This window comes from Polypterus senegalus, chromosome 14 (genome assembly GCF_016835505.1).
Source record: "Polypterus senegalus isolate Bchr_013 chromosome 14, ASM1683550v1, whole genome shotgun sequence".
Lineage (NCBI taxonomy): Eukaryota > Metazoa > Chordata > Cladistia > Polypteriformes > Polypteridae > Polypterus > Polypterus senegalus.
This window is the reverse complement of record NC_053167.1, coordinates 97,161,740-97,186,073: the sequence shown is the minus strand read 5'-3', so window position 1 is coordinate 97,186,073 and position 24,334 is coordinate 97,161,740. Positions and strand designations below refer to the sequence as shown.

The 24,334-nt window shown below is 36.4% G+C and overlaps 1 protein-coding gene across 2 annotated transcripts in view; it reads right to left on the bottom strand.

Annotated features, from left to right (window-relative positions):
* Nucleotides 1–7,057: 7,057 nt before the first annotated feature.
* The window catches only part of miga1 (mitoguardin 1), a 99,110-nt gene continuing 81,833 nt past the window's right edge, over nucleotides 7,058–24,334 (bottom strand). For both annotated transcript variants that reach the window (XM_039736056.1, XM_039736057.1), the window contains 3 exons: nucleotides 18,341–18,394; nucleotides 15,796–15,912; nucleotides 7,058–8,049 (listed from right to left, as the gene is read on the bottom strand). In XM_039736056.1, coding sequence (XP_039591990.1) covers nucleotides 7,831–8,049; nucleotides 15,796–15,912; nucleotides 18,341–18,394 — 390 coding nt within the window. In that variant the 3' untranslated portion in view covers nucleotides 7,058–7,830. The remainder of the gene's footprint in view (nucleotides 8,050–15,795; nucleotides 15,913–18,340; nucleotides 18,395–24,334) is intronic.

Here is a 24,334-nt window from a genome sequence, read left to right as displayed (position 1 = left end):
ATCCGTTTTAACAAGCAGCGTATTGCACTGATACGAAATAGCCTGCCCATTTAATTATTTAGGAATGGATAAATAAATTAAGATTTTGTACAAATAATGTTTTTCATTTTTCTTCCTTGATGGATTCTGGCACCCCCAGCAACTGTTGCTCGCACCCCAAAGACTGTATATATATATACACACACAAACCGGATTCCAAAAAAGTTGGGACACTAAACAAATTGTGAATAAAAAGTGAATGCAATGCAATTTGTAATAGAACGTAGATGACAGATCAAACGTTTAATCCGAGTAAATGTATCATTTTAAAGGAAAAATATGTTGATTCAAAATTTCACGGTGTCAACAAATCCCAAAAAAGTTGGGACAAGTAGCAATAAGAGGCTGGAAAAAGTAAATTTGAGCATAACGAAGAGCTGGAAGACCAATAAACACTAATTAGGTCAATTGGCAACATGATTGGGTATAAAAAGAGCTTCTCAGAGTGGCAGTGTCTCTCAGAAGCCAAGATGGGTAGAGGATCACCAATTCCCACAATGTTGCGCAGAAAGATAGTGGAGCAATATCAGAAAGGTGTTACCCAGCGAAAAATTGCAAAGACTTTGCATCTATCATCATCAACTGTGCATAACATCATCCGAAGATTCAGAGAATCTGGAACAATCTCTGTGCGTAAGGGTCAAGGCCGTAAAACCATACTGGATGCCCGTGATCTCCGGCCCTTAAATGACACTGCACCACAAACAGGAATGCTACTGTAAAGGAAATCACAGAATGGGCTCAGGAATACTTCCAGAAACCATTGTCAGTGAACACAATCCACCGTGCCATCCGCTGTTGCCAGCTGAAACTCTACAGTGCAAAGAAGAAGCCATTTCTAAGCAAGATCCACAAGCTCAGGCGTTGTCACTGGGCCAGGGATCATTTAAAATGGAGTGTGGCAAAATGGAAGACTGTTCTGTGGTCAGGCGAGTCACGATTCAAAGTTCTTTTCGGAAATCTGGGACGCCATGTCATCCGGACCAAAGAGGACAAGGACAACCCAAGTTGTTATCAACGCTCAGTTCAGAAGCCTGCATCTCTGATGGTATGGGGTTGCATGAGTGCGTGTGGCATGGGCAGCTTGCATGTCTGGAAAGGCACCATCAATGCAGAAAAATATATTCAGGTTCTAGAACAACATATGCTCCCATCCAGACGTCATCTCTTTCAGGGAAGACCCTGCATTTTTCAACAAGATAATGCCAGACCACATTCTGCATCAATCACAACATCATGGCTGCGAGGAGAAGGATCCGGGTACTGAAATGGCCAGTCTGCAGTCCAGATCTTTCACCTATAGAGAACATTTGGTGCATCATAAAGAGGAAGGTGCGACAAAGAAGGCCCAAGACGATTGAACAGTTAGAGGCCTGTATTAGACAAGAATGGGAGAGCATTCCTATTTCTAAACTTGAGAAACTGGTCTCCTCGGTCCCCAGACGTCTGTTGAGTGTTGTAAGAAGAAGGGGAGATGCCACACAGTGGTGAAAATGGCCTTGTCCCAACTTTTTGGGATTTGTTGACACCATGAAATTCTGAATCAACATATTTTTCCCTTAAAATGATACATTTTCTCAGTTTAAACTTTTGTTCCGTGATTTATGTTCTATTCTGAATAAAATATTAGAGGTTGGCACCTCCACATCATTGCATTCAGTTTTTATTCACGATTTGTATAGTGTCTTTTTTGGAATCCGGTTTGTATATATGTGTGTGTATATGTAGATATGTATGTAAATGTATATATATGTTTAAATATGTGTGTGTATGTATATATATATATATATATATATATATATATATATATATCTGGATGTATGTGTATATATGTGTGTGTGTGTGTATATATATATATATGACAGCAACACTCATCACTCACAACAGTGACAAAACAATTACATTGACAATCATGTTACGTTATTTTCAAAATGTTTCCTTTTCTTTTTCATTACTTCTTTAACACACTACTTCTCCACTGCAAAGCGCGGGTATTTTGCTAGTATTTTATATAAAGGGCAAATGCCTTGTTTTAAAGTTGCATGTGGTACCTAAAGGTAGTCTAAATGATGCAGTTAATTGCAAATGTGAAGTGTCATATGTACAGTAAATAGAAAATGCTTGAACTTTCAATGCCGAGTGTTACACTATATGCTAATAGGTAGCCCCCACCTTCTCTTCCGGCTGCGTATCAGCTCAGACGCCATAAATAAAGTTTGCGCAAATCTAAGCAGAGCACACAACATTCCAAGACCCCACAGCAGATGTGGGAGAAGTCATTGAGTGTGCAGCAGCAGCCAAACTTAAGAGCTGCTTTGTGAGCTCAAGCTGATGCCAGACCACGTCCACTTGTAAATCACACATTGCGACGTTGGTTAATGCCATCAAAGTGACCGATGAGGTTTTTTATTATTATTATTGTTTCCCTGTCTCTCTCTCTCTCTCACTCACTCTCTATCGTTCTTTCCTGCTTATTTTTTAAGCTTGTCTGCTTTTATATCAAATCAGTCTTCCTCTTTAATTTCAATTGGCAGTTTGCATGTTTAGACCGTGCAGAAGTAATTAAATGAGCACTGAACATATTTGATATACAGTGCATCTGGAAAGTATTCACAGCACATCACTTTTTCCACATTTTGTTATGTTACAGCCTTATTACAAAATGGATTAAATTCATTTTTTCCTCAGAATTCTACACACAACACCCCATAATGACAACATGAAAAAAGTTTACTTGAGATTTTTGCAAATTTATTAAAAATCAAAAAACTGAGAAATCACATGTACATAAGCATTCCCAGCCTTTGCCATGAAACTCCAAATTGAGCTCTGGTGCATCCTGTTTCCCCTGATCATCCTTGAGATGTTTCTGCAGCTTCATTGGAGTCCACCTGTGGTAAATTCAGTTGACTGGTCATGATTTGGAAAGGCACACACCTGTCTATAGAAGGTCCCACAGTTGACAGTTCATGTCAGAGCACAAACCAAGCATGAAGTCAAAGGAATTGTCTGTAGACCCCCGGGACAGATTGTCTCGAGGCACAAATCTGGGGAAGGTTACAGAAAAATTTCTGCTGCTTTGAAGGTCCTAATGAGCACAGTGGCCTCCATCATCCGTAAGTGGAAGAAGTTCAAACCACCAGGACTCTTCCTAGAGCTGGCCGGCCATCTAAACTGAGCGATCGGGGGAGAAGGGCCTTAGTCAGGGAGGTTACCAAGAACCCAATGGTCACTCTGTCAGAGCTCCAGAGGTCCTCTGTGGAGAGAGGAGAACCTTCCAGAAGGACAACCATCTCTGTACCAATCCACCAATCAGGCCTGTATTGTAGAGTGGCCAGACGGAAGCCACTCCTTAGTAAAAGGCACATGGCAGCCGCCTGGAGTTTGCCAAAAGGCACCTGAAGGACTCTCAGACCATGAGAAACAAAATTCTCTGGTCTGATGAGACAAAGATTGAACTGTTTGGTGTGAATGCCAGGCGTCACGTTTGGAGGAAACCAGGCACCGCTCATCACCAGGCCAATACCATCCCTACAGTGAAGCATGGTGGTGGCAGCATCATGCTGTGGGGATTTTTTTCAGTGGCAGGAACTGGGAGACTAGTCAGGATAAAGGGAAAGATGACTGCAGCAATGTACAGAGACATCCTGGATGAAAACCTGCTCCAGAGCGCTCTTGACCTCAGACTGGGGCGACGGTTCATCTTTCAGCAGGACAACGACCCTAAGCACACAGCCAAGATATCAAAGGAGTGGCTTCAGGACAACTCTGTGAATGTCCTTGAGTGGCCCAGCCAGAGCCCAGACTTGAATCTGATTGAACATCTCTGGAGAGATCTTAAAATGGCTGTGCACCGACGCTTCCCATCCAACCTGATGGAGCTTGAGAGGTGCTGCAAAGAGGAATGGGTGAAACTGGCCAAGGATAGGTGTGCCAAGCTTGTGGCATCATATTCAAAAAGACTTGAGGCTGTAATTGCTGCCAAAGGTGCATCGGCAAAGTATTGAGCAAAGGCTGTGAATACTTATGTACATGGGATTTCTCAGTTTTTTGATTTTTAATAAATTTGCAAAAACCACAAGTAAACTTTTCTCACATTGTCATTATGGGGTGTTGTGTGTAGAATTCTGAGGAAAAAGATGAATTTAATCCATTTTGTAATAAGGCTGTAACATAACAAAATGTGTAAAAAGTGATGTGCTGTGAATACTTTCCGGATGCACTGTATTAAGCCTCACTTTAAAACTTGTCTCTTTAGAAGATCCCCACTCTAAGGTGTGCTGTCGAGCAAGTACACCTCATCTTAGCGAATATGCAGACATACGAGACAGTGGCCAGAGCTAGTTTGCATATACTGTACTGTAACACTCGGCTTCACATTTTGACATTGAATATTTAAGCATTTTCTGTATAAATAGGACACTTCGAATTTGCATTTAACTTGGTCATTTAGACTCTTCTTCTCACTATCATGTTCTAGTGTAAAGATTAGAACTTAGACTATCATTAGACACTACATGGTACTTTAACACAAGATAGTTGCACTTTATAGGGAAAACCTGCTAGGCAAAGATGAATCTTGACATTTAAGTTGGACAATTAGCATTCAAGTGTGATATTTAACCATTAAAAGTGGACACATACAGTAAGTTGGGCATTTACCATTTAAATTGGATATTTAGCATTTCAGTGGGATATTTAACCATTGAAGTGGGACATTTACTATTTAGAAGGATCATTTAACATTTAAGTTAAATATTTGCCTTTTAAACATGTAACGCCACATTTTGCACATCAAAAATATATATTTGAGAAAAATAGCATTTTTGCATTTGATATCTTGAAATGTACAATAAAATATGGCACAAAAAAAACCAAGTACACCATTTTACAAATGGTATCCCTAAATGTTCAAATCTTGATAATTGTAATTGATTATTTCAGTCTAAGATGGGGACATAACATGTCAGTTTCAGCATGTTTAATAAATAAGGAGTCTTATTCGTGACCTGTTGCGTCTGTCTCGTTCTGCTCACTTGGAGTGTTTAATAATCATTTTTGCATATTGTAAGTCAACCCCATCTCAGCAGCACTACAATATGAATAGCGGAGATGTGCGTGCCTCCCCTGCTTTAAACAAGGGGCAAATGCATTCTTGAAACACCCAATTACAGTTCATTTAAATAGAAAACATTTCTAAGTGTTCCCTGGCCCCATAAAAGACCAATTTTTGTTAAATCAATACTTAACTATATGTAAATTGAAAAAAAATAAATAGCAGTTTTCAAAACAAACCCTAATGAGACATTGTGCTTCATTAAATAATATTTAATAAAGCACTTCCTCACCTTGTCCCTCCTCCAGTGAGTGGAAACACTCGCCGAACTGAACCAAGCGCTGGGATTTGCACATTTCTCTGGATTAAAACCATCAGCTAAACAAATAAAAATAAATAAGCATAACAGCCAGCTTTATGAAATTTACAAATCTTTTCCTATATGGCACAAAAAATATGTATTTATTTTTTAAACACAGATTAAGATGGATGAATGTTAAGAGGTTATCTCACCCAGTGACTTGGGCAACTCCTATCCCATACTGTGCCAGACTTGGAATTTCTTTAGAAGACTAACTGCCAAAAATTAATCATTTCTGTATCCATGAAGATAAACACAGTGAGCTGAATTCTGGCTAACCTCACACTGCATAAGGAGGCCCACTGACTTAGGAAATACTTTTTATTTAGGGTTGATTAATGTCTGGGAATGTCTAGCAGTGAGTGGAAGAATTGTTGACTTAATTTGTCCCCTTGTTGTCCAAGATTATATTGTCAGATCGAAATCTGGCCAAGACATTTGGAGACTGTGTCCTGGGCAAGTTTCTGTTGTGCTGGTTGAGGGCCATCCAAAAACGGGCTTCAGTTCCAATCTCCTTTAATGTAAAAATGAAGCCTCAAGAATAACTATTTCAGGTTCTTTTTGCTGCCTTGTTGAATATCAACAAGTAGCACCACAAAGTCACTGCATCCCTTAAAGTCATTAAAATCGAGGGAGTTTAGCCATTAATACTGGATTGGACTGACTTCAAATTGATAAAACAGCATCACAACTCGCTAATAATCCCAGCACTTCTTAAAGATAGTAATCATTATTTTTATTGTATTCAATAGACACCTGATTACAAAATACATTTTCAACATCAGGAACACTTGTACTGCACAACAAACCCTTTTTCCCAAATGTATATTAAAATTAGCTTTTAGAGTACCTTTTATATTGCAGTGTTTTGTAGAAAATTCAAAATGTTCAGCTATACGAGAAGTTCATAGCAGCTTTTTAATGAATTTCACATCTACCAAGTACACAAGCAACAGTAGAATGACAGTGGTACATTAAGGACCGCCAAAAGTCAGCCTGATGTCATTTTGCAGACATTAGGAGGAAAGGACTGACAGCTTTTGGGCTGGATGCCCTGGTCTTGTCAAAATTGTTCTAATGTTGTAACCCATCCACAGTTCCATTGTCAAGCCCATTTATTTCAGTTTTGGGATGCAGAAGCCAAAAGAACCAAAACTGGACAGGGCACTGAATGGCACAGCCATGCATGGACCCACAGGTCGGGCTCATGGCAGCCTTGAACTGTCCAAGCAAGTACATAAAATTAATGGAAAAGTGCAGAGTCAAAGGTTGAGAGAAATACAACAACATTATGTGTACCAGAGGCCAACATTTCACTCTTTTCCAATGATAAAAATAGAATGTTATGTTACACTTCAGACTTGCTTCACCTGAAACCTCAAGGGTTAGCCAAAGCTAGTCCAGGATGAAGGCCGGACTCAGTCCCTGGATAGGATGCCAGGATACACTTAAGTTCAACTACATTCAACTGGCAATTAATCTTACCTGTGCATTTGTGAGATATGGACGGAAGTCAGAGTAATCTAAGAAAACTCATGGATGCAACAAATAAAAAAATAAAAAATGTTTAGGAGAGAAACTTATACACGCATACTAAGGGCAACCATACAGAATAAACTGTATTTATTACTTTATGTAGGTATAATATATACATGAATGAACATTTATGAGAAGTTTTATACACTCTGAAAAAAACTGAAAATATGTATATTGAAAAAGAAAACAAAACTTTTAAATACCCTGTAAATTATAAAGTGAACCGTGGTCAAAATGCATGGATTGTATAAGGCTTTCTTTAACAAAGTGATACATTCATAATGGCCATACATTTTATTATAAAAATGTAGGATCCTAAAATATTTAAACATTGTATTTCATTCCAGAAACAAGACACCCAACCTAACGTCAAAGTCTTAGAACTACACAGATTGGCGTGCTAAATTAATTGTCTCTGCTAGGCATTTCAAGCAGCAATGTGAGGTTGCATACAGTACAGCAGAGCAGACTGGATGTGCAGTCATAATGGATTGTCCCATTTCTACAGCACAGACTCAATTTATAACTACATACCACTTCAAAACGAAAATAACAAATACGTTTTGGCAGCTTTCTAGATAATCCATAAAGTGTTGCAGTTGTACGTACTGTAAGTTCTAAAAGTGACAGAGAAACATGTTAAGAAACAGAATGTGAATTTTCAATTAATACTCTCTTTGTTTTCTCTTTACAAGTTAGATAATGGGTGTTTCACTCTACCTTCTAAACAGCGGAAACCTCCCTGAGAGTCTTTTTTTGTACAGGAACTGCTGTACGTACAGCAAGTTGTTTTTATAGCTGTTACAATATGAACAATGAGCCAGGATGATAGCGAAAACTATTGCATATCTACTTCCAGTTCACTGTTGCCCACTTCACCACTATGGGAGACCACACAACCGTTGACATGCCTCAGCGAATCTACACCCAAATAGGCCATTAGAAGCTCGGAACGCCGGTGAAGCAGTTGCAGGATGTCTTCAGCCAGACTCTCTAGACTGTTGTACCTCACCTTTTCAAAGTCAAAAATGTCTTTCAGAAAGAACAGGACTTGGTCCTATGGGAAAGGGAGAGAAAAAAACAAAAGATTTGTCTGACTGCCATACAGTACTTCTGTAGATTCTCCAGTGAACATTAAACATGTTTCAAGAAACATGGTTCCCACATTTCACATTAACTATTATTCATCAAGTTTGCCTTTCAATATAAATGCAGTCTGGCTTTATTAGAAATTCTATTAATAATTTAACTGAAAATTTTTCATTTCCCAGATGCTTAGCTGTACCCTTCAATCATATCATCGAGAGTCTGGCTTCAAAGCAGTGGTCATTACTAAATATAAGAAAGTAAAAGAGACAAAATATTATAGTATACTGAATAACATTTAAAACAAAATATTTCAATTGGAACGTTAATGGCAGCAACAGAAAGATTATGGCATAGACATGAGTAAGATATTTACTCAGAAATAATAAATAGTAGGAATCAATAAAAAAAATGGAAGAAAGCTTAATAAATGTGTAGATTACAGTTGTAATACATGAATTTGAGGGCTTTTGTATTCCTGACACAGTGATATTCGCACACAGCTCAAGGAAGCCAAAAGAAATTAAGAGAAAACGTATTCCCATATGGAAGTCACAAAGCATATCTTGCACAAAGTATCACTTAAATGAGGAACAAACTACCAGTGGTTGAAGTGGAAAGCTTCAATACTTCTAAAGTATCCAAATGAGATACTGGGATATCTTAGCTAGTAGCTACCAAACACACTTGATGGACTTAAAGGTCTCCTCTCATATGTGAATCATCTTGCGATTTTATATACTTGGATTAAGTAAGTTGATAAGGAGACCAGCATTATATATTTTTTTTTTGTCTTGTAAATTCCTAATCAAAATTAGTATAGTACACAAAACATCATTTACATGTTAACAAATTTTCCACAGTGTTGGAGTTGATGTTTATGAAAAAAGTGAAGGATTCATAGCTGGAAGTTATGTTTCTCAAATGTTGTTCCAATGGCATATTTTACATTTTGTGATGTCATTTACCAGACCGCGTGTCACTATGTGACCTTGTACTCCATACACAGACAGATAAGTTGGAATATTCCTGGTGTAGTGCATTCCACTCGACAGTGAAACTATTCCAGTTAAGCTGCGCTCAATGTGGTTGAAGTATTACTAACAATTGTGGCCACTCTGCTGGCACTGGTACAGCGTGTCTGTTTTTGCAGTTTCTTTATTTACCACAGACTGCACAATAGGTTTTGGAGGGAAGGCACAGACCAGCCTTTCTATAGGTTACTGGAGAATGCATTTACTACTCCTATCTTTAACTGTCAGTTTTCTCTGACCCAAAAAGAGTTGCTTTTGCAAGTTTTCCAGGTCACTAAAAGAGCTACTTTTAGTGTACCTCATTCTCAGATTAAGACTGTCCGTGCATTCTGATCATCTGTTCATTTCTGTGACTGTGGATTTCTACTTAACACATCTGCCACTTTACTTTGTATCTCAGGTCAGTATAAAGACGTTAAATGGATATTAAATGAGACCTTGATCTCATGTCCCCTTTGTGGTTTGTATATAGTGTGAGATTGCATTTCCTTTGTGTTTGTAGTTATTTTTGTAGATAGGTCTGGAGGCCAGTCATATTTTTATTAATATCTTCCACTTCCAAATAATCACACCAACATTTGTCACCTTCTCACCAAACTTCTTGCTGATGGTCTTGTAGCCCATTCCGGCCTTGTGCAGGTCTACAATCTTGTCCCCGACGTCCTTTGACAGCTCTTTGGTCTTGCTCATGGTGGTGGAGAGGTTGGAATGGAAGAAATTGATTCTGTGGATAGGTGTGCTTTATACACATAACCAGTTAAGATCAGGAATATCTAATTGATTGACTGATTGACTGATTGATTGATTGTTCAATTGCAATTGGCACACAACCAATCTGTGGGAGCAAGGATTCTGGCTGGGTTGTAGGGGATCAAATACTTATTTCACTGAATGACATGCAAATCAATTTATAACTTTTATGTAATGTGTTTTTTAAGGATTTTTGGTTGATATTCTGTCTCTCTCCATTAAAATGAAAATACCATAAAAAATTGAGACTGTTCATTTCTTTGTAAGTGATCAAACTTACAAATTCAGCAGGGGATCAAGTAATTATTTCCCCCACTGTACACCGTCCAGTGTATTACTGAAGATATTTAGAATCGTAGACACATTCACATTTCAATTTAACATTTGAATATTCAAAATTTAATACATATACAAAATCTGAATATGTACAGTATGTGTACTTCATTTTTATATAAGAATACTTGCAAACAGCATATTTCATATCAAGCTTTTTCCATCTATGCAACACTGTGAAATACTGAAATCAAAATAAACCCAACCACTTCACTTAGCATTTAGTAGTGACCAACACTTTAGACATGGATCAAGAGATATGCTGATTTCTGCATTGCTTTTGCATTCATCATGTTGGTCTCTTGGTCTGTTTTTTAAATCTTACGTAAGAAAACACCAGGACTTGGTTGATAAATTATCAACAGCTGAGAATGAAACAGCTAATAGTGAAAACTACCTTGAAGGACACTGGTGGAGGGAGGGTTAGCTGGAATAAGAAAGTGCTTTAGAGCCTGAATTGATACTAAACTGATTTAATTTCTATTTGATTAAAGTTTATTAAAAAAAAACAAGAAAACAAAACAAATTGGGATTTACAGCAAGATAGTAGAGCAGTCTAGCAACCACAGCTGATTGGGTTTAAATGCTAGCCCGGTCAATTATCTTCATGGATTTTACACAAATTCCCTGTGTCTGTAGAGAATTTTCTGTAGGTTCTTTGGTTTTCACATGACATCCCAAAGATATATGTGTTGCGTTAACTGACAGCTTTAAACTGAATGAGTGTGGTGGTGTTGCCAGGGCAATGTGGTAGCAAGTGTTGGTTTTTGCCTTGCTCCAAATGTCAGTGACTCCCATAAACTCTGCATTACATTAAATGAGTCTGAAAGGGGAGGTTTTTTTTTTAAATCATAAAATCTAAAAATACTTCAAGAAAAATATTGCTTGCTTTTTTTTGCTAAATATATGTTCTGCTTATATCTATTTCTCTATCTCTGCAAAGCTATTGCAGCTTTGTTTTCTTAAGACTGTCTAAATGAGACGTAGACAGAGCAGGACATTAGTCATAAACCAGAATCAGCTCAGAAGTGAAAAAACAAACATTATGAATAAAAACATAAAAGTATAAACAAATTATTCTTATTATTCTAAAAATATTAGTAAATGCTCATTTACAGTCATCACATATTTCAGCAAAGGAAAATAAGCTTTATGTGCTTCTTTGTTATACACCAGACAGAAATTTGGCCATAGTAATACAATAAAAATACATAAACCTTGTACTACTTGTGTGGTAGAAATGTTTACTGGCCTTTTAGGAAAATCTAAAATGCTCCTGTACATAGTATAAATACTTCATCATTTAAAGTAAAGATTTCACAGTTAAGTTGTCTCAAGGTATTTGCAACTACTTTTCTATATTTTGCTTTTTTATTTGTGAAGATTATATGAAATGTAGGGTACTTCAACAATAAAACATGCACTATTTTAAAAGTCAACAATTTAACTTAAAGCCAAATACAGTAGTAGCACATTGCCTGTTAACAACATACATTCACTGAGTAAATGCATACTTGAATGTTTTTTATCTGTGTTTCACTCTAACTGAATTTTGAGCTTTCAATATCTAGAAAATCTAAGATATAACATATGAGCATTTAGGGGCCAACATATTATAGATTTGAATGCTGCTGCTTATGACCCCAGAATGGAAATTCAATTTTTAAATAAATGAGTAAAGGCAAAATATTTGAAGATATCTGTAAATGATGTATTTCGTTAAACTGTGTTTTGTAGATACCTTAATATATTCCAAATCTGTAAACAATTTAGAATATATTATCTTCAAATCACCTCGTGCCCAGCGCTACCCAGGACAGGCACTATCTCCCCCCAACAACACAGTACTAGATAAGTAATACATCTTGGAAATATTTCTAAATAGTTTTAAATTATAATTTGACTTGTCATATTTGTAAGTACTTTGTTTATAGTAAAATTAAGCAACTTTTTTTTTTTTTTAAGTTAGGGTAAATTAGGTGTAACATTCAAAAACAAATTCCCAATAGATGGATTTCAGGAATGACAAGGCTATCTTAAAATCACTTTTGATAATTTCAGGAACAGCATGAACGTGAGACACTATGCTCAAACAAAGTGATCATAATAGCTGTTTAACAAATTCTAATGTGCTTTTACCTGCATACTGTGGTAGATTAATTAATAGCCATAACACATATTGAAGCAGCAGTAAAATAATAATACTATCTACAGTATAATGTTCACAGTTGTAAAACAACCAAAAACTATTTGGGCATGTGTGTGTATATATACATATAACTTCCTTGTGTTTTCTTGCCCAGAGGGAGCTTGGCGGTCTTGTGGCCTCAGAACCCCTGCAGATTTTATTTTTTCTCTCCAGCCGTCTCGAGTATTTTTTTTGTTTTTTCTGTCCTCCCTGGTCATCGGACCTTACTCTCATTCTATGTTAGTTAGTGTTGTCTTATTCTAATTCTTAATTTCTCTTTTCTTCATTATGTAAAGCACTTTGAGCTACATTGTCTGTATGAAAATGTGCTATATAAGTAAATGTTGTTGTTGTTAATTTGATAAAAACCTAAAAAAGGAAAATTACATTTATATTTTGAGGTAATTAAGTAAAGGTCCTCTCTTACATGAGTGCTACAGTAGAGATGACTACATGCTTTTTTTCCCGCAAAGTAGACCCTGGTGTGTGGCAGATCTATAACAACATGAAACACAACAACTGTCTCTATGTCTTACAAGTTAACTGGGTTTCAACTTTCACAACTCACTTGTCCTGAACACTAGCCCCAATATTTTGCACAAATTAAGGAGCACTGTCATGCTATATGTTGTATAAACTCTCCTAATCTTCCTGATAAGAGATCAATCAAAGATTTAAAAACAGATATACAACTGTTTGTAAAAATAATGCTGCAACTCACTCTCTGCGCCTAAATGGTTTATCCAGTCTAGTTCCTTGTCCGGACAAACACAACTCTGGACATCCATGGTCAACTTCAGCCAATGGACATGACCGTCTTTGGGGGATTTGAAAGGAAAACCAACACACAAACACACAAGAAGACCATGGGTTTAATATAGTATCTATCTATCTATCTATCTATCTATCTATCTATCTATCTATCTATCTATCTATCTATCTATCTATCTTCACACAGAAAATTATTAGCTGTTACACAGGATGCTTGATCAATAATGAAGCAGCATGAACCCTGTGCTGTGTTATTGCTAAGGTAAAGAAAAAGATATTTAAAGAAATAAAAAGTAACAACTGTTACAAACTCAAGTTAATAATGGGCTGGCAGCAAAAGGTACAAGGCTGGAACCAATGGTAGATGGGGTGACAGATTGCTGCAGAGCAAATTAAATTAACATGCATGTGTTTCTATATGTAGGAAGACACCTGGAATACCCAGAGAAGACCCACATAGAAATGGGGAGAAGCAGCAAACACATGTGCCTGGAAGTGGGTTTGAACCCAGCCTACTCAATCCATGAAGCTGCTGCATGAATCACTGTGCCAGCAAAGGAAGTAAAGTTTAGTTTCCTTCAAAAATTTTTAGGGAGCCTAATAAAAAGAAAAACGGAAAACAAACTCCAGTAGCAGCTATCAATGGTGCTGTGTTGGACACAGTGAGCTCTCCACCATTTTGTTAGGCTTTCAAGTAGCAGACAAGTCCTTCTTTGTGGAAACACAGGGACACAGAAAGCCAGCTGCTTCTCCCCCACCTACATTCCAGAATGATACTAAATTGAGTGGCTAAACTATTCTGCCATTTTTATGTATGGTCAGCTTGCTTTCTGAGCTTTACCTTATCACAAAATGTACTAATCAAAAACAAGCTAACATGTTTGCACAGACCAAAGAGACACCTTGTAACCACAAGGCGATCTACGTGAGAGTGGACTAGTGGCTATTACCTTCTCTTAAAAACTTGTATCCTGTCTTTGTAAGTTGACAACTGTTTTAGTAGTTTTGAATGTTCTGATTATTGCCCCAGTAGTGCTAAGAGGTATATTTAAGGTTTAACATTTTTTATGCTTTACTCATTTGTGAAAATCAACAACTATCTATATCATGATTTTAAAAGTTGTTATTATTATTAACTACAAAGCATTTTCTCATATGTTACTTTTTACACTGTTTTTTATTTACTTTTATACAGTAGGTTCAGCACTGATTTTCATTTAAGAAGAACAATTTCCTGCATGGTTTCATTCTACTTTGATATATTGATTTTCAGGTTGGGGGAATGGATTGAAAAAATCTGATACAACTACAATACAGTAATGGAAATACCTGAAGAAGAAAATTGATTAACAATTCAGTAAGAATATAAGTCAGTAGTTTTGCCATTTTCCATTCTTAAAATATACAGTACACCTCATTATCTATACAACTATTACACAGGTTATTTGTTTGTGTTTCATCATTGAGTACACTACATATATAAAAACAAATGTGCATAAATAAACAGGTTTACTTACATAATAACCATCACACTTTAACTAAAACACACAGGAGAAAACAGAATGATTTTCATAAATAAATCTGCTATTTTCTTTGATGAAAACTGGCCTTAATTTTTGGAATCAAATATTTACATATGGTTTTGCAATGCATGCTAGCATAGAAGAATAAAACTTTGTCTTTTACATCTTCAATGTTCTACTTAATATTTATTTTATTATTCTTTCACCTTCACAACAATTTAATGCAACTTCTACTCATACCACATTTCTTAAATGTGTCATAACTAATCTATAGATTTGTTTTTCAGCTAGACTGTATGACTCACACTTTTCAATTAAGGAATTTGCAAATTGACCACTAAAATATGTATTTTGTTTGCATAACTTTAAAAGAAGTTACATTGAAGGTTTTGATCTCACCACTTATTTAATACCCACACTTATATATTTTTAAAAAGCCAATATGTTTCAGACTGTAAGCAATGTCCATGTCAAATTAATTTGCGAAAGAAATAAAATTGTGATGAAAATTTCAATATATTCTCCTAAAAAACACATACACACTACTTAAGCTATGAAGTATGATCACGACGAGTGTTTCAGAAGAAGGATTAATTAAATTCTGTTTTTAGAAAATGAAATCTGTCCATAAATATTATTAATTATTTAAATAAACACAAATTCAATATAAATGCACACTTAGCTGGTGGAGGAGGCATGTGTTTTTCTCATGAGAACACTTTCAAATGTTCCACCTTATCAATCACTCATATTCTAATTATTTAGTTCAGTCTTTAAGATGACAACTGTTTAACACAAAGGTCATGCAGCTGACCCTAACTCTAACATTTGTTCCTATTGCAATTTGAAAATTCCTTTCTCTTTCTGGCAAGCCTTGAAGCCCATGAATATATGCCCCTCTTACAATTTTCCTGGCATCAGCCATCCTGATATGATTAAAAAGCTGTTGCTAAATAACAATATTACATAAGTGACTGATAAAAAACAAGTATATTGGTTCATTAGTATACTTTTATCAGGTTTCTGATCATCAATAGCATCAAGCATTGGCAAATCCTTGAATGACATGGAAAATCCATACATTTGTAATTATAAATTGAATGAATAACTATTTTTACCTTAAAGAAGTTGCAGATGTCATGCAGAGGGCTTTTGTGACCAAGGAATCCCCACGCAAGGACTGGACTAACATGTTCACAAATAGCATAAAAGTGTGCAATAAATCCATTAGGGACCTGTTAACAAAACATTCAAAATTGACTAAATTTAACACAATTTATGTTTTATAGAACCTGCATCTTACAATGGGCATTTTTAAAAATATACCTTCTGGACATAGCTTTATTATAATCACAGGGAAGGCAATACAAAGGAGTAAGCACACAAACAGAAAGTGAGCATTTCTATTGAAGTTTTTAAAAGCCATTAGCTGTCTCTGGGCCTTTGCCTTGTACAGCAGTTTTTACACTACTTGTTGATATCCATCACTTTTTCAAACTTAATAAATTCCAGGCCTTTTCTATGTGTCCATTTACGTTGGCACTATTTTTTTTTATTTTTCTCCTTTTCTATATGTGAACATAGTTATATAATTCAGGTTAATCAAAATATTAAAAAGATAGGCAATTCCCTCCGAAGCTAGGTTTTACGGAAGGCTTAACTTTTAGCTCAATCATTTAGGCAATAGCCCATTTACATTCAGGTGACACTAAGTGCACTTAAGTGTAAAATCTTCAAATTTTTGAAACTGCAGACTGCTTATATTAAGTTTTAAATTTACTTAAACAAACCAGGATGAACTATAAGGCAATTTCATTACAGGGGCAATTATCATAGAAAGTATTTTCTCTTACGTATTCTTACTGTATTGCACCTGTATTGTAATGTACTGTATTGTAATTTAACTTTAATTCATCTATTTCAGTCAGTTTATAACTTAATGCTAGAGGTAACAGAAAGCAGTGCAGATGCCACAGGATCAAAAGCTGTTTTGGTTAGTTTATACCTTGAGAACAGAAGACAGGCACATACAGGTCCAAAGACTGAGTAGAGTCATCCAGCAAAATGATAGCTAGTCAATCAAAAGTTTGTTATGTCAATTGTACTGGAGCTCCAATGTGGAATTTCAACATAAATAATGGCCCATTTGAAAAACTGAGAAGGAATGACTCCTTTTGCATAGGAAGCAACACCACAGACCACGATATGCCAGAAAGAAAGAGAGAGAAACTAAAATGTTTGGATGTCGTAGAATGCAAACTTATGCTCTATGCTAAATTAAAAAGCCGTCCAGGACAACATCATCCTTTGACAATGATAATTTTCAGTAAGTTTTATCCAGATTATTGCTATTTTATTTGCTATTATTCTTTTGTTCTATAGGTATTATTATACTTTAATAAATACAGCATTACTTTTACTTTTATATACTTTGTCTTTATATCTTTAGTAGTTGAAGTAAATATTGGGACAGCTGGTGTGGGAAGATTCCTGGTTTTTGGATTGAGAAGTTGCACCTGAAAAGAAGAACAAGTGCGGCAAAAGGAAGACCCTGTTTGTTGATTAAGTGATATATAACAAAATGGATGAGACACCCATGTTTTTAGTGCTGGTCACAGTGAGTCCCAATGTGGAGTCCTGAGAAGCGACAGGCTTGAAGCATCACTCTTATGTACTTGTGTGGAAGGAATCCCATGTGGGATATTCTAGAATGACTAGCAGTAGAGCATTACTCATGCAAAGTTGTGTAAAAAGAATCTCTGAGTGTGTGTATGTGAATCTTGAGGTGAGGGACACAAACCTAATAATGAACTTAGTCTTACCCGGTTCACAATAATAAACAAGGGAACACCAAAGCTCTATATGGATGCATCCACACTACTACACTTTCATTTTTAAACTAAAATGACATCTGTCCATACTAGTGTTTTCACACCGTTCACAAAATTCTCTCTATCTACAGTGAAATGACTGAAAATATGAAGTAGACATTTGTTTACAATGGATATTCATGCATCGGTGGAAACATTCTTGGAAGAGTGGTAACATCACTGAACATGAGATTTATCGCAAAACTGGAGAGACTGGTAAATTATTAGACTTTTATTAATGTATGCAGCACTCAAACTGCACGGAAACAACTCCTTTATACCTACTATGTTGGAATATGGCTTTCCTTCCATGAAGGTTGACTAATCAGGGAATTAAATAATGTAATGAGCAGGGTACAATCAGATAAATGATACATAATAAGCACAAACTAATCAGAGTACAATTAGTGCATTTTTTAAAATCTGCATTTTCAAAAATAAGTGCTTCCACCTGTCCATGTTATAATGTTAAGGTTGCATTTGAGAAATATATGGCTCTGGAGAGCATTTTCAAAAATCTCCATTTTCAGGGGTTAAAAATACAGATTAGTTTGCATGAAAGGTGAAAACAGAGACTAAAGTAAGCGTTTTTAAAAAAAAAAGGTAGAAATGTTAATGGGGACTTAGGGTGACAGGACCTAAAAATGGGTATATTCCTCTGATTTGCTGTGTGCTATAGCAATTGTTATTTTAGTGTCTGTTCGTGTGACTTTTGAAACCATTTGATCAGTAAAATGGAAAGCAAATCAAAGAAATAATATAAAAGCTAACAATAATAAAATGCATTGCCTACCTTTACTTGTTGTTTCTTCTGTTTTAAAACTGACCAACAGCTTGAAGCTACAGCCTGTCACAAAAAATAAACAAATGTTACCTACATACTGGTTAAAGTCTAGTTCTAATAATCTTATTATAAATTGAACCTCCCAGAAAGGCTAGATTTCACTGGTTTGCCACCGAGTAATGTTTTATATACTGTTACATATCAGAAATAAGAAATCTCCTGAAACAGATTAACCAGTACACTATATCTCTAATTCAAATAAATTGTTGAGATAATGCTATAACATTTTCTTTACATTTACAAATATGGTATCTACTCGTCAATTTTCTAAATTTACTTCATCCAGCTCAGGGCTGTGGGGAGCAAACAAAACCAGGCATAAGGCAAGAACCATCTCTAAACAGAGCAATACTGCAAGGCTCATGTGGAGTTGCCAGTCAAGGTAACCTGCATGTCCATGAGATTCAGCAAGAAATCCAAATAAACTGGACACGAAAATCTGTGCAGGCCTGAGATTATTCACAGCACCTCAGTGTATCCTCAGTTTTTAAAATGCCAGTTAGTCAGTCATTTTTCTAACCCGCTTAGTGCTGAACAGGGTCGTGGGGGATGCTGGAGCCTATACAAGTTAATAAGGCAACAAACAACACAGGACACAGTGCCAGTCCATTGCTGGGCGAACACACACACACACACACACACACACATAAACTACACACTACAGCCAAATTAGTATCACCAATCCACCTAACCTGCATGTCTTTGGACTATGTGAGGAAGCCAAATCAGTCACAGAGATAACATGCAAACTCCACACAGTGAACAGTGGGATGTGAAGCCTATTCTCCTTACTTTGTGGCAGTAGCGCTGCCACTGTGCCACCATACTGCCCATTTTCAAAATACAAAAAGTGAAATAGAACACAATAAACCAAAATATACAGTGATTTACAAATGCTTACCATTTCCATGACCAGTTCTTTTAATTTTTCTATGTAAAAAAATCCTAAACTGAAATTTTGTTCTCTGTAACAATTTTATTTCAAAGCACTGACACAAAAAATGTTTTTTATTAATGTGACAATACTTTATGTTAGAAAAAAGGAAATGTGCTTTCTGTATGAGTATTCAATTCCTGTATCTGTACAGTATTTGAAATAGGTTTTTTTTAGAATTATATAACAGTAACATACATTACTAGTCGGGGAACAAACACCAAGGTGCTTGGAAGGCTGCTTGACAATGGAACTTTGTAAGATCATCAAGTACTTCAATCCAAACTGGAACAGCAACAGACTTGAAAACAAATCTGCAATGCACATTCAGAAGAAGCAGAAGCTGTCTGAACTGCCAAAGGAGTTGCAACATGGCAGGCTGCTGGGAAAGTGGCAAGTACGTAGGGCAGCTTGAATTGCAGACACTTTTTTGGTCATTCTGTTCTAATACTATTTTTTGTTATTCTTTAAGAAAACATGAAGATAAAAACAATAAATCCACTATAACTGCACAAGTATTTGTTAAAAATGGCTATAAATTAACAACACATTTCACAGACTACCAATCTGTCAAAATGCTATATAACTTCACCATTTGTGCCATCAGTGTGAACTCGACAATACCTGCATACTGATGTATTTTTTCAAATGAAACCCATCACAAACTTTGGCAATGAATCTATAAAATAATGTGCAAGCAATTATACATGGTTCATGTCTGATGTTACATTCAGCTATTATTTTCTTCAGACAAGTTTGTAAAGAGAAATTTTTTACATTTTTAAGCTCAAAAACAGCACGCAAGAATGTACAGCCACAACACTGAAATTTTAGCTTTTGGAATCTACATATCAATGATTCAAAAAATTTTCCAAATAAGGCATGAAATAACTAAACCCCCACCAAAACAATGGCCAAGTATTCTGAAGGATACTGGAGCAGAAGCAGTTCTATTTCACAGAAACTCCCAGAAATACTTCTAAAAGAATAAAAACAAATTGTAGATTTTTCAAGTCTCTTTTTATAATAAAACTAATGCAATACCAATTGAAATTTTATTTATGGCACAACATTGTGAATGTACTGTGTGTGTGTGATATGTATATATGCACGCACACATACGCACATTTCTGTTTATGTAAATAACCCTGAAATTTTTGTTTCCTTTTTTAAATAACATGAAATTGTGTAGTATTGACTGTAATAATAATTTTCAAAATTAGAAACCGAGACATTAATTGGTGAGTGACAAGGGTAAGTAATGTACATAAACTTTCAACTTTACTGCTTAATATGTGATAACACTAACATTTTTTTTTTTTTTTTACTAAGCTGTTAAGTTGACTTAGTGATGTTGGTTTAGGCCTACTGACTATAAATTGAACAACAAAGAAAAAACAAAAACTAACACTGCACAAAAGTTGACTGCAAAACAAGCTAAACACCAAATTTAAAATTTTAAAACTTCTGGTGTGGTAAAACAGTCAAATGAGGTTCTCTATGTCATACTGATTTCATTACAAAAATACAACACACCTTACTGTCCAGCAGGGCATGGCGTAGAACAATCTAGAGAAGAAAAGACCATTCAGTTTAACAAATCTCGCTAGTCCTATCCTCTTCATTCTTCTAAAAAAACATCAAGTCTAGTTCTGAAAATCCTTAAAGTCTTACTGTCTACCATGCTACTTGGTACATGCTATTATTCCAAGTGTCTATGGTTAGCTGTGTAAAAAAAATAAATAAATAAAAAAAATCCTGATGTTTGTGTGAAATTAACCCTTAAGTTTCCAACTGTGTCCCTTTGTTCTTAATGGACTCATTTTAAAATAAGTCTTGATCCACTGTACTAATTTCCTTCAAAATTTTTAATATTTCAATCATGCCACCTCTTAATCTTTTTTTGCTTAAACTGAAAATGCCCAGCTCTCTTACACTTTCTTCATAATTCATCCCCTGTACCCCTGTAATTAGCCTAGTCGGTCTTCCCTGGACCTTTTCTAGTGCTGCTATGTCCTTTTTGTAACCTGGAAACCAAAACTGCACACATTACTCCAGATGAGGCCTCACCAGTGCATTATAAAGGTTGAACATAAATATCTTGGACTTGTACTCCACACTTTGTGCTATATAACCCAACATTCTTTAAGCCTTTTTAATGGCATCTGAACACTCTCTGGAAGTTGATAGTGTAGAGTCCACTATGACTCCTAAGTCCTTCTCATAAGGTGTACTTTAGATTTTCAGATTTCCCACTGTGTATTCAAACCTAACATTTTTACTTCCTTTGTGAAATATTTTACATTTACTTACAATCTTCATCTACCACCAATCTGTCCAAGTCCCTCTGTAATGATTTAATGGATTCCAGATTATGTGCCAATCCACCTATTTTGGTATCACCCTTACAAAGTCATCAGCAAACATCATAGTTCACGGGGACTCCTGTCTAATCTCGTCTGTCAACCTGTCCATCACCATTGCAAATAAGAAAGGGCTCAGAGCCGATCCCTGATGTAATCCCACCTCCACCTTGAATGCATCCGTCACTCCAACAGCAGTCCTCACCACTGTCACACTTAACTCGTCAATATACTGTACAACTGTTACATACTTCTCTACCCTGTCATATGTTTTCTCCAGGTCCACAAAGATACAATGCAACTCCTTCTGGCCTTCTCTATACTTCTCCATCAACACCCTCAGAACAAACATTGCATCTGTGGTGCTCTTTCCTAACATGAAAAAATACTGCTGCTCACTAATTATCACCTCAATTATAACCTAGCTTCCACTACTCTTTGCCATAACTTCATGCAGTGGCTCATCAATTTTATCCCTCTATGGTTACTACAGCTCTGTACAAACCCCTTTATTCATATAAATAGGTACCAGTACACTTCTTCTCTAAACCTCAGGCATCCTCTCACTTTCCAAGATTACATTACACAATCTGGTTAAAAACTCTACTGCCATCTCTCCTAAACACCTCCATGCTTCCACAGGTATGCCATCAGGACCAACAGCCTTTCCATTCTTCATCCTCTTTACAGCTGTCCTTACTTCCTCCTTGCTAATCCATTGTACTTCCTGATTTACTATTTTCACATCATCCAACCTTCTCTTTCTCATTCTCTTCATTCATCAGCCTCTCAAAGTACTCTTTCTGTCTGCTCAACACACTCCCCTATCTCACTTGCAAGACAGACGGACAACATTTTTGCTCCCACGTTTCTATCTTCTACCTTTATCACCCTAACCTGCTGCACATCTTTTCCAGCTAGGTCCCTCTGTCTAGCCAATCGGTACAGGTCCTTTTCTCCCCCCTTATTGTCCAACCATTCATGCAGCTCATCATGCGCCTTTTCATTAGCCTTCACCACCTCCCTCTTCACCTTACACCTTATCTCCTTGTACTCTTGTCTACTTTCTGCGTCTCTCTGATTATTCCACTTCTTCTTCAGCTACCTCTTCCTTTAGGTACTCTCTGGTACCTCCCCATTTCACTACCAGATCTCCTTTTTCTCCTTCCTCAATCCAGATGTCACGCCAAGCAAACTTCTTACTGTCGCCATTTCTACTTCTGCTGCAGTTGCCCAGCTGTCTGTTAACTCTTCACTGCCACCCAGTGCCTGTTTTGCCTCTTCCCTGAACTCAACATTGCAGTCTTCCTTTTTCAACTTCCTCCATTTGATCCTTGGCTCTCCTCCTCTTCTTGCTCTCCAATGTCATCCTACGGACCGTCATCCTACAGACCACCATCCTATGCTGCCTAACTATGCTTTCCCCTGCTACCACTTTGCAGTCTACAATTTCAGTTAGACTGATCCATTCGCATATGGTATAATCTTATCTGTGTGCATCTTCCTCCACTCTTACGCCTCTCTCCCATGTTATACTCTCTACCACTTCATTCAACACACTCAAGAAACCTTCTTTCTCATCAATTGCACACCCAACGTGCAGGGCATATGCACTAACAACATTCTTCATCACACCTTCAATTTCCAGCTTCATAATCATCATTCTGTCTGACACTCTTTTCACCTCCAAAACACTCTTGACGTGCTGTTCCTTCAGGATAACCCCTATCCCATTTCTCCTCCCATTCACACCATGATAGAACACCACCTCCAATCCTTTGGCCTTACTTCCCTTTCATTTAGTCTACTGCATGCACAATATATTGCATCAAATCTCTATCACATCAACTATCTCCTTGCTCAATTAATTCCTTAATTAACTTGTTTAATATTTCCTTCTATTAATTTCCTGTAAGACATGTTAAGCTTACTGGCCCATAGTTGCTTGGATCTGTCCGAGCTGTTTTTCATAAATTTGCAAAAACTTCAAGTAAATTTTTTTCACATTGTCATTATGGGGTGTTGTGTGTAGAATTCTGAGGAAAAAAATGAATTTAATCCATTTTGGAATAAGGCTGTAACATAACAAAATGTGGGGCTGTAACATAACAAAAAATACTTTCCGGATGCACTGTAAATATAGAAATAGGTAAACAATAAATGATTCATCAGTTTTTATGAGGAGACATTTAAGACTCATTTTTAACAATACTTGCACTCTGTACAGAAACTCATATACAGTGGAACCTCAGTTTGCAAGCATAATTCACTCCAGAAACGTGCTTGCAGTCCAAAGCACTCATATATCAAAGTGAATTTCCCCATAAGAAATAATGGAAACTCAGATAATTTGTTCCACAACCCAAAACTATTCATATAAAAATGATTAATACAAAATATAAAGTAAAAATACATAAAACAAATTAACCTGCACTTTACCTTTGAAAAGAATCATGGCTGGTGTAAGTGAGTTTCTAAATTCTTGTGGGATTCCACCCAACGGGACGACATGCGGAAGAGCGTCCCAAAGCTGCAATTGCAGTCTCCCAGTGCTGTAGCAGTTCGCTGTAAAAAGCGAATCCAGAAAGATTGCAGACATGCTATAAGCGCCTGCCATCAGTGGGTGATACAAGGAATATCATAAAT